At 35.9% G+C, this 15801-nt stretch overlaps 1 protein-coding gene across 1 annotated transcript in view; it reads right to left on the reverse strand.

Moving 5' to 3' along the window:
• Positions 1–7598: 7598 nt before the first annotated feature.
• The window catches only part of LOC134804809 (proton-coupled amino acid transporter-like protein CG1139), a 42297-nt gene continuing 34094 nt past the window's right edge, over positions 7599–15801 (reverse strand). Inside the window, exons 6-9 of the mRNA XM_063778061.1 lie at positions 9490–9762; positions 9143–9321; positions 8400–8569; positions 7599–7867 (exon numbers count right to left, since the gene is read on the reverse strand). Coding sequence (XP_063634131.1) covers positions 7620–7867; positions 8400–8569; positions 9143–9321; positions 9490–9762 — 870 coding nt within the window. The 3' untranslated portion in view covers positions 7599–7619. The remainder of the gene's footprint in view (positions 7868–8399; positions 8570–9142; positions 9322–9489; positions 9763–15801) is intronic.

Consider the following 15801-nt stretch of genomic DNA (forward strand, 5'->3'; position numbering starts at 1 on the left):
AGAATAAATTTAAAAGTGGAAAAATTACTATCTTGTTTGAGACTTGAACTCACGGCCTCTGGATGGAGTTCAAGCCTCACCCAAGACAGTAATTTTTTCCACTTTTAAATTTATTCTGCTTAATAACATCGTTCGCAGACGTTTCTGCTTGTTAATAATTAAAATATATGCCTGTTGCGCAATTTTAATTCCTCTAAAAATGTACTTCTGTTTAAAATTTTGCTCAGATCCCTCAGCTATTTCACTAACTATTTTATTCTAAAGTTATACTGCTATGGTATGCAAAGTAACTCAAAATAAATGAACATTACACATGTTTTAGTATTTTTTCTATCAACACAACTTTAACTTTCTATGGTTTTGGTCGGTGTCTGCCATGTGTCTGCCCTTGCAAATATAATCTAGTTACAGAGTTTTTTTTCATTTGGCCTTGATTAAAACGTAAAAATTCAAAATATATTAGTAAAAGTATAATTTTGTGTTAGCCCCTCTTAATAAACAGTTAGCGGCAAGCATGGTACCTTTTCGGTGTGTACCTACACAATTTCACTGAATGAATTACACAACTTCGCTTTTACACGCGTATTTTAACTTAATAATTTTGTTAAACTATGAGTGTAAATCAGATAGTTTCGACAATTTATTAGTTCATTTTGACCGAGATAGATGTAAGGTAAATCCACAAAAGAGGTGATTAGTCTCGAATTTTAAGCGAAATATTGGGCGCGTGATTGACGTGCGTCGTTTTGAGTATTATAGATTTTAAGGGAGGCTCTTTGTACTTTAGTATTTTCAAAATGGGTTACGGTTTTTCATTTATGTTATAATTTTATTTTTAAGTCGTAATATATAGAACATGTATTTTTATGAACAAGAAATGTGTCTTAGGGATTTTCGACTGAAAACGTATTACATGTAATATTGCAGTTATAATATAACACTGTAGCATTAAGTTCCTTATAGCTGGTAATTGGAGGATGGCTATTTATTATTACATTAAACATTAAACCTAACGTCCGTAGTCCAGTGAATAAATAAGACAGAAAAATAATTATATGGTAACTGTTTTCCAGGCAGAGATTCAAATTAGATTGGACATTCGGGAAATATGTGTTTTCAAATCAAATGCATCATCATAGCTGGATTAATTTGAATATAATTGGATTTTTTGGGAAAACTTTGTAGATTGGTGCGGCCTGGAAAAGGGTTATTCTATTTATCTTCAAAAATATTTGTAATTCATAAGGAATGTTCCCTTATTCTTTATAAAGTGGTTAAATTCCACTTGTCTGTCGATACTGTATTATACTACGGTGTAAACTACCCAAAAAAGTATGATTGAAGATGATTACTAGTAACTTTGATTGACGGGGCTAGAACTTCTAGTGCCGCTGTTGTAAAATAGACGTCCATCGGCACCATAAGTTATGGCTTTGTTGATGTGTAATAGGTATAGTTAGCCAAGAAAGTGGTTTACCACTTTTCGACTCTATCACCGGGAGACTATTTATATTGAATAATTTAATATAGGTAAATAAAAACGCACGTGAGAGGTGAAGTGTGTGGATTTTGTTAGGAATATTAATCGCTGATCACTACATAAGTAATTTAAATTTAACTTGCATAAGGTTAAAGTATAGTAGGTATTGTTCGGTGGTTGGTGGTGTAGGTGTATGGCCTCTGCAGGAAAGATGAGTTGTCGCAGGACGTGTTTTAACAAACCTAATTTATTATGTTAGTGATACGTAAGTTTTATTTAATTTAAATAAGATATTAACTAGGTACTTATATTACCTATAAAATGTTAGTTCCTTATGTTTATCGTGACTTTGGTGATTTTCATACACCCCTATCACTTTCTGAGAATTTAAGAATTTCCTTGTATACGAACAGTTAAAAAATCTTAAAGTTGGCTATGCGGTCGATGGAGGGAGGCGCGGGCGTGACAACTAAATTGTGCAGCATTTAGATAATATTTTCGTGATTTTTTACCAAACCATTGGTATGTGGCCGGATATGGATCTACCAATTCGTTAAAAACATCGTACCACGTCGAATGAATCCTTATTTGCAACGCAGCTTTGTTCTAAATATTGACTTATTTGTTACGCAGTGATAATTGTATTCGGAACTGACGGTGACGCACTATGTTTGATTGTAACATTTCATTTGTTCAGTCCCGTGTTAGCCAAGGGACACGATCACAACATTTAACAAGCATAAGACCAAGAAAAGGAGGCTTTAATAGTTCATACAGAAATTTAGGTTTTAATGTGTCTTTTCTATTTCTGAAAGAAAGCACGATACATTTTTTTGGAAATTTTAGAGTAACATACTAAGTTACTAGAAATTTGCGTTTACTTAGCATCCTATAAGTACTTTTGGGAAAACAAGAGACCAAAATAGTGTTTCTATATCTGCCTAACCGTTATTAATAGATACCTACTTAGAAGAGCCACGATCTATCAATCCTATAATTAATACCTACATGTAAATTTTGAGTCTCCTTTTGATTAATTCACGCCTGCTCCCCATCGGAATTAATTTAATAGTGACGTGTGAAAGGAAAATCCTCGGGATTTTCAAACATGCTACAGAAACAAACAAGACGTCATACAATTGGTAATGAAAGTCATGCTTTCAAGGTAACATATTGATCATAAAAAGTAAGAACAACGAAGACAATGAACGATTCATTAACACCATTACACTAATGTAATATGTAATGGTTACCTTGTAATGAAATTGCGAACCTTGATTAATTGTGATATGCCACTTGTATTTATGTCAAGTATGCAATGTAAGGACTACGAAGGACTCCCTTCAAAATCATGTAAGTACCTAATTTAATTATTAATAGTGCAAAATATGCAATAATAAATTTTTTGTTATGTATGACTTTTTAGAGAGGATTTTGCCCTTAACTTAAGGCATGGTAAACCTGAAAAATCCCAGGATTATTTCAATTTTATTGATTTGAGAAATAATTGTTAAGTTAGTGCGACAGTATCAAAAGTAGGTACTGGAGTGTTTTGAGGCTTGCTGCATGTAGGCCCTTGTGTTATTTGACCTATTTGTTGATGAGTCACCAGTGAATTTGCCAGTATTATTTACGAGTATAGGTTGTTAAGATACGTGTAAACGAGAACTCGTTTGATCGCCGCGACACTGGTTACGTGCGTACGTCGTATTAAGAGGCCGTACATAATTTAGGTGCTAATTTGTGTCCTTGTTCCATAAAGTTAAGTAACAAGGGTAGAAAACTAATTGGGGTTATTACCCACGAATTTGATATGTTTTTGTGGCCTAATATTAATTACATTCAAAACTTTGGCTCCAGTGTCCTTTAAGTTTTGGGAAGTGTAAGATAACTTGTTTTATCAGTATTTTTATGACACATGTTCATTAATTTGTGTAATTGTATCCCGGTAATGGAAAATGGGATACAAACTGCGTGATGTTCCGTAACCCATGTTGTTCCTTCGAATCGGTTGCGGGCCGCGATTTTCTTTGCCCTATTGTAGTTTGTATATTTTCATCATGACATCGTATTATCTCACGCAAGAAACGAACAATGAATTAATAAATTGTACATGCAAATAAGAAAACGTTCAATGTTTATGTTTACACCCGCCGTATCGTTGTGGTGTCGCTTTAATATATAGATACCATACTGGGTTATATTATAATTATGATGCAAATCGCAACTACTGTAGTTTACTTCGCAGTGATATCTCGTTATTGTTTAAATAATGCTGTTGTCGAAGGATTGATTATTATTTCGGTGCTGTTCGCTGTTTGTATCGTTTCGCCGAGGTATTGGGCGTTAACGATGGAAGTCGGCGACTCGGCGTCTGACATGCATTAGCAACTATGTTTAACTAAATAACTTTAATACTTATTGTATCTTGTTAACTATAAAATATCTGTCAAACTTAATAAATATTCTGTCTGTGGCCGCGCATTTTTTTTTAAAACACGATTCCTGTCATGTCTAATGTCGCGTGAGTGACTAATAATACGTGAGTTAACTCTTCGTATGCCTTTGTCAAAAAAATCTGGAATTAATAACCTTTGTATAGACTTATGTTTGGATTGTATATGTAGAGTTAGACCAAGAAAAGACTGCAGCGATTTTGATAGGCCACGCAGTGCAAGTGTTATTTATACGTCATAATTTCATAGACGTTTGACGTTTAAAATAACACTTGCACTGCGTGGGCTATCAAAATCGCTGCAGTATTTTCTTGGTCTAACTCTAGGTACAGTCAACAGGTGGTTACAGTCCAAATTGTGTGGTACGTATACGGGATAAGGCATACGAAAGGTTAAACCGTAAAATTAGCCTTAGTACGAGTATATATAGGGTTGCCATAACTATAGGGACGGAAGAAAGTACAAGAACACAAGCCATACCTCAAAAGAATGTTCTATGACTATCACACGGGGACTTATTGGACGGGACACCGAGCTTTTAACTGGGACATGTCCCGGCGTACGGGGACGTATGACAACCCTACCTTAGTATTACTCACGACAGTTTAAATTCGAACATGATTCCAGTCTTTTGTTGGTTTCCCAATACAAGTGGGGCGCACAATAGAATGCGTGTAGCTAAATTTTATTTCCAGGGTTTTATTGTTATGTATTCCATTTTACAAGGATTTAATGGGTTAAAGGTCTTTCAACTACGATTAGGTACATTATCTATCTAGATGTTACAGTACCTACATGCACTACCAGCCTAGCTTACTTTGGGACTATGTCGAGCTGTGTGAGATTAAGCCCAATATTTATAATGCATATTTGTGGGTAATATTATCATTGAAAACACCCGTGTCCGCGCCAAGGTATGCGCTTTTTAACAGCATTATTTAAAAAGAGGCTTAAAATGTAGGTTATATGCATTTATAAACTTTTTCCGCCGATACCCCGGTCCTATCGATCCAGGTGTGTAATCATACAACACGTAATATGTATTATATAGAATTGCTCTTTACTATATTGAAATTACACGAGAATAGGTACTTACCGATTTTCACCATTTTTTTTATTCAGGTAGGTATGTAATAAATTCTTCATAACAATGAATATCTGTATTTCATATTGTGTCATTATTGTTTAGTCAATTGGAAAATTACAGTTATAAACTTGTGACTATGACTAATAATGTTACCCATAATGTCTTAGAAAATAATAAATACAGTTTTCATAATCGATCACATTAGTTTCACTCTCACTGTATCACAGACTTATCGTTACTAAAGCTACATCGTATCAGGTATGATTACAATAAAAAATATATTGAATTATTAATATAGGTACCTATCATTCCATCTAAGTTATAATTATAATGCGGTAAATAAACGAATGATTTGCAATTTTACTCATAGTTACTTCGTAAAGCAATTGGTTCACAAAATACCAAGAAGATTGGCAACAGTGAGGTTTTAAAGTGCCTGTGGCATAGTTACTTATAATACTTATGTAGTACTTACCTAATTAGTGAGGGCTAAATATATTAAAGCACAGTGAAATGTAGCTAAGTAATTAGGTAGGTCAATAATCATGATTAGATAGTGAAATGCCAAAGCGTTGGCTATAGAGGTAAGTACGCTACACGTTTTATCGATAATAGCTATTGCTCTAATCTAATAAATATAAACTCAAAAACTATACAGTGCCTACCTACACTAATTCTTGGTATTAGTTGCCAAGCAGACCCCAGGATCCCACGAGCCGTGGCAATAAGCCGTGACAAACGCTAGGAAAAAGAAGAATAAATCTAAATTTCAGACAATGTTAGAAAAAACAAAGTCAAAACAGACCTTAGAATTTCGATTTGAAACAAATATATCGACTTTGAATAAATATATTCACTGTGCTATTAAAGATAAAATGGCATCCCACATAATTATGTATAATGTATACAGGGTGGAACATTTCTAGAGATTGAGCTGAAAGGATAGTGTTATCTTTTAAGTGATTTATATTGATTTATTATAATCGTAAAGTTGGATTAAATTGTAAAATAAAATCATTAAAATTAAATATTTTTATATCAGTGATAACGCAACAAAGCTATTTACATTATAAATTTAAAATTGACACATGTCATGTCATTTATGGGAGATCCCACTAGTAGTAGTAGTAGTAGTATGGGAGATCCCAAGTAGATACTTGCTAGGATTGAAACATACAGATTTTTGCACTAATGATTAACAAACTGTATCTCAAACACGGTTAGAAATATTTACGTGATTAATAAGTCAAAAGTCCTTCGTTCTGTTCCACCCGATATAGTACCTACGTTTACGTAATCAGGTATATTGGAATTACGATGCTACTTTTACTAAAACACTTTCGTGCTCAAATTATGCCGAGCATTAAATGAATCAATTCCATTGTGTTCACAATCATAATTTCTTAACTTATAATATGACTGAGCAAACGACTATGTGGAAAGTAGAGTTCAGTCGACCATGCAGGGGCAGATGCTCTTGTTAAATTATGCCGCAGACCGAACAGATTTATATTGGAAGATAGGTATATAATATATTATTTTATGTAAGTTTTAACAGAAGTAATACATCTACTATTAATTTCTCTTATTTAGCCTACTATAGAACTATAAAAACCTTTTTTGCAACGTGGACGAATCATCGCTCACTGTTGTAGGTAAATCACTGCGCATGTGTAAGGTGGCATGCACTTGTGCATGCGAGTCCCAGATACAAAGTACCTAGGCATGTTCTTTAGATGCCCGTCGTGACCGGATAGGCGCTTGATGTGTTATTACTTATTATTAAAAATCTGTCTTTTGTATTACATGTTTGCTCTATCACACAGTCTGCTTTAGTACTTTAAATACTATAACATTTTATTTCATTACTCTTACATTAGATATCTGCAATACTATTACTGCAGATGTAGGTAAATAACTACCTATTCTAAATGTACTGAATGTGTATGATGTAGTATTGAAGGAAAGTTACCTATATATATAAACTAAAGGACAGGTAGGATCTATGGAATAATTTAGTTGAACAAACGTTACGTTACGTCACAAACCTCGTTAATTAATTATGTACAGCTACCTATTTTGTCACACAAATATGTATTTGGTTGCTTTTAAAATGTCTGTTTTGATCTACAAAGTTAAGGCCATTGGTGAAACGTTGGGAGTGATTTTGACCGATATACCTAATTCACAACCATAAATTATCAAGCAAACATTCTTACTTTCGGAATAGAAGGTGCAAATTCTGAATTTCTTTGTCTTGCTAATTAAAACTCGTTATAAAAGTAATGAATGACTAATGATTCGACACGACAAAGTTGACTATAACATGTATTATTTAAATAGGTAAGTAATTAAAATTAAATTTGTTGCAGAGTGGCATCTAATGGCAATATATAACATTTTAAAATGTTTGTCATTCCGTAGGCTCGTTTCCGATTGTCAATCTGTTAAAATATACAATTGTCTAATTGATTAGTAAGTATGAAAGTTCGAGCTTGATTAGTGTTATAATCGGTTGTTACGTAACTTAGTTATAATTTACACAGGTAAGCAATAATCTTAAAATCAATTTACAGAAAAGTCATGAGTCCAGTTGTCATTTTGCTACGAAAGCTTTCACAATGGATGATATACTTTCGTAAGTACCAGTAATAAATATAAAGAGTCCAAGTAAAATGATAAATATATCTTTGGCAAGCGTGTGGAATGGTAGTCCTCCTTGCTTCTGCGAGGTCATCACTATCTCTATCAGCGGGGGGAACACGAGCGCCAGGGCCGTGCTGCTGATGGCGCCCACCAGCGAGATGAACAGGCCTAGCTGGGGTATGCTCTCGGCAAGAATGACTGCAAACAAAGAAAGGTTATATAATAATACATATTGTCTTACAGTGTTTCTAGTCTTCGGGCAAACTTTAAATGTAACACTCTACATTACAATAGTTAGGTATACAAAGTATTATATACTATAATTATCACAAATAGTGTTCACGATTTGGAGCCGTACCAACGAGTGCTGCATTTTATATCTTGTCGCTTGTGACATTATTTTTGTCGTATTTTTGAGTATAGTCAATATACCGGCAATACCGGCCTCTTGTAGTTTAATATTTTTACCTTGCTTATCCATTTCGGTAAGAAAATCATATTAAATTCTGAATTAATTCAAGTGTCCATCTACAGATATGTAGATTAGAGAGAATTAATTTACATTTATTAATTCTAATTTAATACGAGATCCACTGAAATTTACTTAGTTTGTAAAAAAGCCCCTTTATATGCGTTTCTAAGATTTCTAAGATATACCTAATACTCACTGATAAATCGTATGTATGAAGATCGGTACACAAGTAAATGGAAATAAAGGAAAGTAAGTTACAGGTAAGTAGCACGAGCCCCGCCCGGAACCCCAGCTCCTTGGCCACTGGCGAGGCGGCGCCCACCTTGCGGCGCAGGCCGGGCCACGCGATGGCCACGGGCACGTAGAACTGCAGCGGGTACGTGAGCAGCATGGCCAGTGCGATCAAGCCTTGCACGACGGTACTCAAGCTAGCGGAAACATCGAAACAATTGCTCATTAATATCAAAACGACTACCTATATGGCAGGTAACGTTTGTAGTGTAGTGTGTCTTACGCACAGTAGCAAAAAATTAATGGCTACGTATAGGTAGTTGCTAATGTTCCTACTCAGAAGTATATCCGGTAAATAAATCCATGTAAATACTTCTTAAAGACGTTATCTCTTTCTTTCACCCTACCAGTATTTCTAAATGTTCAAAACACAAATGTTTTAGATTTTTCATACATTTTATATGAAATTACGTGTGCGATATCACGACGCCGAGAAACAGAGGTAACTATTTTGTCAATGCGATATAATAGCGATAGTGGAAGTTATAATACCTAATAATAATTACCTAAATTAATTAAAGTAGAATTATCCTCTGGTTGTTGTCAATTTTTATTCCCTATATTTTATCAGGCGTACCGCAAATAGATTCATGGACATGGACAAAATATCGATTGATTCTCTGTCTATGGAAACATATGGTGTGAATAGATTAAGGAACGCAGATGCGGCTTTGTGTGTAAAACGAATGAAAAATTCATGCAGTTCTTACATATGACCAGGAGCCATGTTGAGCGTGAGGCTGCCCTGTACTTCGTCGCCCCACTTGAGATAGCCGAGGAAGCCTACGGTCACGAAGATGGCACCCACCACCACCATGCTGACGTTCAGTACGCCCAGGGGCTTCTGGAACAGCTCTGGACGCCGCATCTCGTTCTTTAGCGGGAGTACCTTCAATAATATTTTGAGTTTTAACTTCGTTAGTCGTTCTCATTTACTCTCATCACCCCAGTTGGATTGATCACCCTGGTTACCGCCTCTTTTGTTTAGGGTAGGTGTTAACCATCGACTTGGTCATAATATAAATAACGTAGGTATTTTAGGCTCTTCGTTACTTACCAAACCAATTCCTTCGAAGGCATAGACGGCAGTCCCGAAATAGAGAGGCAGCTGTCGCCACGAGGCGATGTAGTCCCTGGTGCTGACGTCGGGCAGGCCGTGCGCGGCCTCGTAGATGACCGCGCCCACGCCCAGCGCCATCAGCACGTTGGCCACCGTCGAGAACGGCGTCAGATACTTCAGGTTGCGCACCATGCACGACGCCAGCACTGGCACCAGCACGAAGATCATGTGCACCGACAGCTCCATGTGGATACCGTACTGCTCGCAGATCTAAGGACATATTTCTGTAAGTTGCGTAATCAGGCGCCAGGCCAAGGCTAATAAGTAAAAATTAGGCAACGATTGGACTGTGTGTTGCGCATTAAATTAGTAATCGTTATTTATTATTTTCGTTTAATCAATCTGAACATTTCGTGTCTATGTTAATTTATGACAGATGTCTGCTTTCGCAAGTAATTTTAGAAATAAACAGGGTTTTTTTTTTTAATTCCTCTAACTTCGGCATTTAGGTAGGTATAGATAATGGCTTTGTACAGTTGACATCATATATGTAGGTAATCGAAGGGGCTATGGTACTCAAAAATATCTAAACATGCACTTTAACATATTATACGAAACGAATCAGCGTAAGTAGGTATATACCAACCTAGTTAGTGTATTTACAGTAGTATTCTGTATTATTGCAGGTCCTATTTTTCGTACTAAGTATCTACTGCCATATTGTAATTGAGGCCCATCTCATACCCGTGAAACGCATGCCCCTGAACACATAACGAGTTATATAATTGTAAGCGAACGTCCTTTTAGAAATACTGCTATGCACTATGCAGTAGGTATTTCTAACTATAAACTTATCGCATTTATTTTATTTCTGCTAATAGGAAATCTAATTGTATATACCTACTTACTCGTAGTAATGGGTTTCTAATGGTTAACGACGAACCTACTAACAAACATATGTAATATAAAACATAAATCAGATTTAGTGTGTTAAAAAAAGGACTTGTTTTTTTAAACTCCGTTAACTTCGGGGTATGGCTAAGTACATTTAAGGAAAGTGAATGGCATTATTAGCTTTTTTTTCTTTTATACTATTTTTCTTTTTACGGTAAAAGTAATTTTAATAGCGTTGTTGTAACACGGACATTATTATTTAAATTCACCAAACAAATGAAAACTATGACATATCAATGACATTTCGAATATTGATCGTCCGAGATAGTAATTGCGTTTACTATTTTGGTATTAGGAAATGCATAAACTCATACTAAACACTAATCAATATGTAAACAGGCCCTAAGGCCTGAGGTACACGCTCGTAGGGATAAGAATAAATCATTGATTATCTCCAAAATGGAGTTAATTCGAATATCGGTTTCAAGAATGCATCCTTGAAATTAACGGACTTAAAAAAAAACACCGGTATTCAAAGGTTCTTGAAAGTGCTGTTTATAACAACCATCAGTCCACCATGCTTTGCTGGAGCCATGGGTTGTTTAAATTATCAAATCGTATTAATCGATACCTACGTCTCGACCACTAAATATAAGAGTATATTTGTTCATAGAAACAACAGCCTCGATTTTTGAGTTAATAAAGACTGCATCACAGGTCGGCGCGCAGACGATCTGAAATCCATTTTTAGGGTTCCTTACCCAAAGGGTAAAAACGGGACCCTATTACTAAGACTTCACTGCACTGTCCGTCTGTCCGTCCGTCTTCTGTCACCAGGCTGTATCTCATGAACCGTGATAGCTAGATTATTGAATTTTTCACAGATGATGTATTTCTGTTGCCGCTACTAACTTCGTTGCGCGAGTATATACGACTCGCACATGGCCGGTTTTTTTAAAGTAGGGACCACAAGTATTTCTGACTCGAAAATGGATTTTGTAATTGAAGGATAAAGGTTGCCTGTATGAGTCATCTACTTAAATAGAATTGTATTTATATCTATTTAAATATTTTACTATTGGGTCTCCATGGTCCATACTGGCGCATTTTCTTTTGCTCCCATTAAGACGCTGCATGGTTTTTGGGTATTTTAAGACGTGCTCTACATCACATTAATTAGGTAAGCTATATAACTGGTAAGAATTTTGCTTTTAACTAATAGGGCTCCAGTATATAGGTAACACAGCCTGTACTATAATAGTACATATATGTATTTTATCAGACCAAATGGATATGTACTACACGTTTGTAACAAAATATAGCTACGGTTACGTATGATTATATAGTACATAATTTAATTGCAATTTAATCACCTATCAGAGTCATGTCTCGAGGACGTGGTAAATACTGACATTAATCGTGAACAAAGATCATTTTCACCACACCAGCTCGGAAAGGCTTACTTTGCACTTCAAAAACGGATAGCAAAGTTGCACTTTGCTATCAGTAATTCACATGTGAGGCAAAGTAATCAAATGCAAATTTTGAGTTGTTTTCTTATGTTTGCTGGTAGAATTTACTTTTAAATGATGATTTTGGATGATAAATATTTAATAACATTCATTAGAATTTGATTTGGTTTGATTTTGTTTGATATTTTACATTTATTATTTGCTTCGGGTTTGTGTGGTGAAAAATTTTGTGTTTCACTCGGGGGCAAATTCTGTTTAACCCTCGTGCTTTGAAACCCTCGCAACGCTCAATATTCCATTTTTCGAACCACTCGCTACGCTCGTGGTTCAATTTTGGAATCTTTCGCTTGCTCGGGTATCAATTATTAGCACGAGCGGTTAAACAATAACTTTGCCACCTTGTAAAACAAATAACTATTTTAGGGTTCCGTACCCAAATGGTAAAAACGGGACCCTATTACTAAGACCACTGTCCGTCTGTCTGTCTGTCAGTCCGTCTGTCTGTCACCAGGCTGTATCTCATGAACCGTGATAGACAGATGATGTATTTCTGTTGCCGCTATAACAAATACTAAAAAGTACCCTCGGTGGCGAGTCCGACTCGCACTTGTCCGGTTTTGTTCAATGTTTTTTTTATAGACTTGTTGGTCTGCGACCGACTGCTAAATGAAGCGTGCGAAGCAGAACAATCACGCCGTACGCTTGTCATTACAATGTAATGTTTCGCAAACGTTTCAATATTATTATTTATCGCAATCAATATAATGTAACAACTTTCCCATTGCCTAAGTACCTATATCATCACTTAGTATTGTCACTATTGTCATCGACGTGTGTATAGACATATTATCGACATGTATCACTTTTTACAGAGAGAGAAAGACATGGCGTTTCTGATGGTGCTCATCCACCCCGAGCCGTTTTTATTAGTTTCAAATTAAGGCCCCGTAGGTTCAGTTTCTTCTCTTACTTACGCGAGCTTCTTCGCTTCACTGAGCTTAAGCGAGCGCGATGGCTGTGCGTGCCTGGAATCGCGGATATCATATGTACCCTGTATGTACTTATAGGTACCTATATGTTTGTTAATTTTAATTTTTTGTAAGTTTTAACAAATAAAAGTAGGTATTTCACGAGTTCTATCAACCATAACATTGCTCATTTTTAGAAGCAATTTTCATATTTTTAATGTTTGCAAAAAACATTAACGTTGCGTTGTACCTACGTGATTTTTTTTCGATCGAGCGAATAAATCAGGATTCTAATAGATACTTCATGCCTCAAGATTGCAATTTTTTTGGCAACCGTATTGGTTTAAAAATCGGCCAAGAGCATGTCGGGCCACACTCAGTGAAGGGTTCCGTAGTTACTATTCTGCCCGAATAGGTCAACGGGTCTATAAGTAAATAAGTATCAAGCATAAGGTAGGACCTATCTACCTTCGCAGCACTTTGTACGTCTTTTTTACTAAGAAAATAATACTTTTAGCAATAAGTATGTAATTCTAAAATAGCTGGACCGATCATGTTTGCTATAGTTTTCATTGAAAGTACCTATTTAGTAAGATTTTTTCACTATACTTTTCATATTTTTTGAACTCATGGTTCAGCGATTTTTTCCGAAAATATTCACTTTATCAAAAAATGGTTGTTGATGACCCTTAGTCGTTTTGAAAGACCTGTCCAACGATACCCCACACCATTGATGGGTTTAAGTGAACCTACGGCACCTTAATAGTTATTTGTACAACAAGAGATCAAAGTTTGATATTACTTCGAGTGCTTATTTTGAGTCCCGTGCAAGCGAAAGATTCTATAATAGATTCACGAGCGTAGCGAGTGAATCTAATTTAGAATCTTGAGCGTAGTAAGGGACTCATAAGCGCACGAGATGTAAATAACTTTGATCTCGTGTAGTACACAAAATTTTTCACCGGGGCAGTGAGAACATACCAATTAGACAACTTGAAAAATGTAATCCTTCTTCATCACTACCTATGCATCACTAACTCATGTTTTCTTAAGATATACAAACAATTAAGTTTATTTACCGCAATCGAACACAAAAACTAAAAGTAATAATAAATTTCAGTAAAATAATATGGAAATAACGAATATCAACTGACACTTCAATCTACAACTTTTTTTTTGTGAAAAAAAAAACTTTGTAAGATACGGTCCGAATTGCGGATAAGTACTATTTGTCAACTATAGTAGAAATTCTCAAAAGTAAAATAATTAATATTGCGTGATAATCTGTGTATTTTTGAGTTCATTATTTTAATTGTACAATAAAATACCTAAAATATAGTATTTTATCAGTTTTTATCAAATCGTAAACTTTATTTTTATTAATTAATTATTAAGAATTCATACTCGTACGTGGTTTGGAACGATGCGTTCTGACGTTTTTCGGGGGTCTATTATAAACCGTCAATATAACGTTGAATGTCGTTTGAACTTTTTTTGTCTGTTTCTTTTTGCTAACAGTGTGAAAGAGACGGAGATAATAGAACCCAAGTATTTCGAACTTGTATTAGACCCCGCATGTTGAAATGACATTTGACTATAAAGGTCACTTGAATGTCATTTTGTCTCACTCAGTGAGCAAAATCGCATTTTGCTCACTGTTTTTAAGAAGCAAAGTACCCTTGTTCGAGCTGCTGAGGTGAAAATGTATGTAATTAACTTCATTGTTTAAAAATCATAGGTAGGTACCTATAGGTATGTATATCTTTCCCATCACGGAACAATGGTGTTCCGGACCTTTGGGAGGCGTGCGCGGAGCCGAAGCCAACACGTAGAGGCCCTTTTGACACTTTAATGAAATGTAAGGGGTACACCGAGCGGATGCTGCCCTTACCCGTGTCATAGGACGCACGCAGAGGCAGCACCCGCCAGGGTGTATATAAGGGCTATTGAGAGTTGATGGTATCTAAAATGAACTAGGTTATTGGGTGAAAGCGATGGACTAAGTACTGAGCTATGGGGTAAAAAACCGGACGCCTGCCTAATAAAACGGTATGCAATTTTATTTCCGGCAGACGGTGACTCGCCCTCACAAGATGGGCCCCCACAAAAAGCGACATCTAGGATGGCTCAAGGGCAACATCGGTGTGAGCGGCTCAGGGGTGTCGAGAGGTGTGCGCCGCTTTCTACCCAGTGGCTGTTACCAGCCACTGTGCCAACTCGCTTTTTATGCATATTTCACTTCCACCCCTGGAGCTTATAGCTCTAACGACTCCACTCTGGCCGGCCGGCTAAGGCAAGCCAGAGGCAGAGAATCCTGTCCCACCCACCCTCCTTGCGGGTAACAGAACTCCCCAGGAGCACTCGGGTACGTGAGGTCGCTAATCCCCAACAGCTCGCCACAAGCTGCCCTGCGTTGACTGATTGCACTGGTACAACCAGCGGGCAATGGTGTCGTCACATCCCTACGCCTCCATGTATATTATTATTATTCTTTTATTTCGTAGGTATCTACACGCACATAATTAATTCATACATACATACTCACATACATACACATATAACTTCATATAAACACTTTCACTTACTTAGGTATAACTTACTAAGACCTTTTTAGCTGACTTAAGTCATTATTCTTAGTTGGATAGTTACTCAGTCAAATAATAAACATTCTTATTTTTAATGTAGTAGCTTTAATAATAATTATAATATAGTGAGCCTAGTGTGGGGATCACTGTACTGCTATTTTATTGAAATAAATATATATATATATATATATATATATATATTAGGTATGTTCAATTAGATAGGACAAAAACATAAAAGTCAGCTACTTTTTGACTGACACCTAGGGTTGATGATCTCAGAACCCACTAATCAGCTACTGAATCGCTATCACCAATACCAACGTTTATAATTTTTATGTCTTAGCAATATTTGTGAGTACCTAACCATCATTCAAATTAAGGTATACAAGG

This window comes from Cydia splendana, chromosome Z, assembly GCF_910591565.1.
Source record: "Cydia splendana chromosome Z, ilCydSple1.2, whole genome shotgun sequence".
Taxonomy (NCBI): domain Eukaryota; kingdom Metazoa; phylum Arthropoda; class Insecta; order Lepidoptera; family Tortricidae; genus Cydia; species Cydia splendana.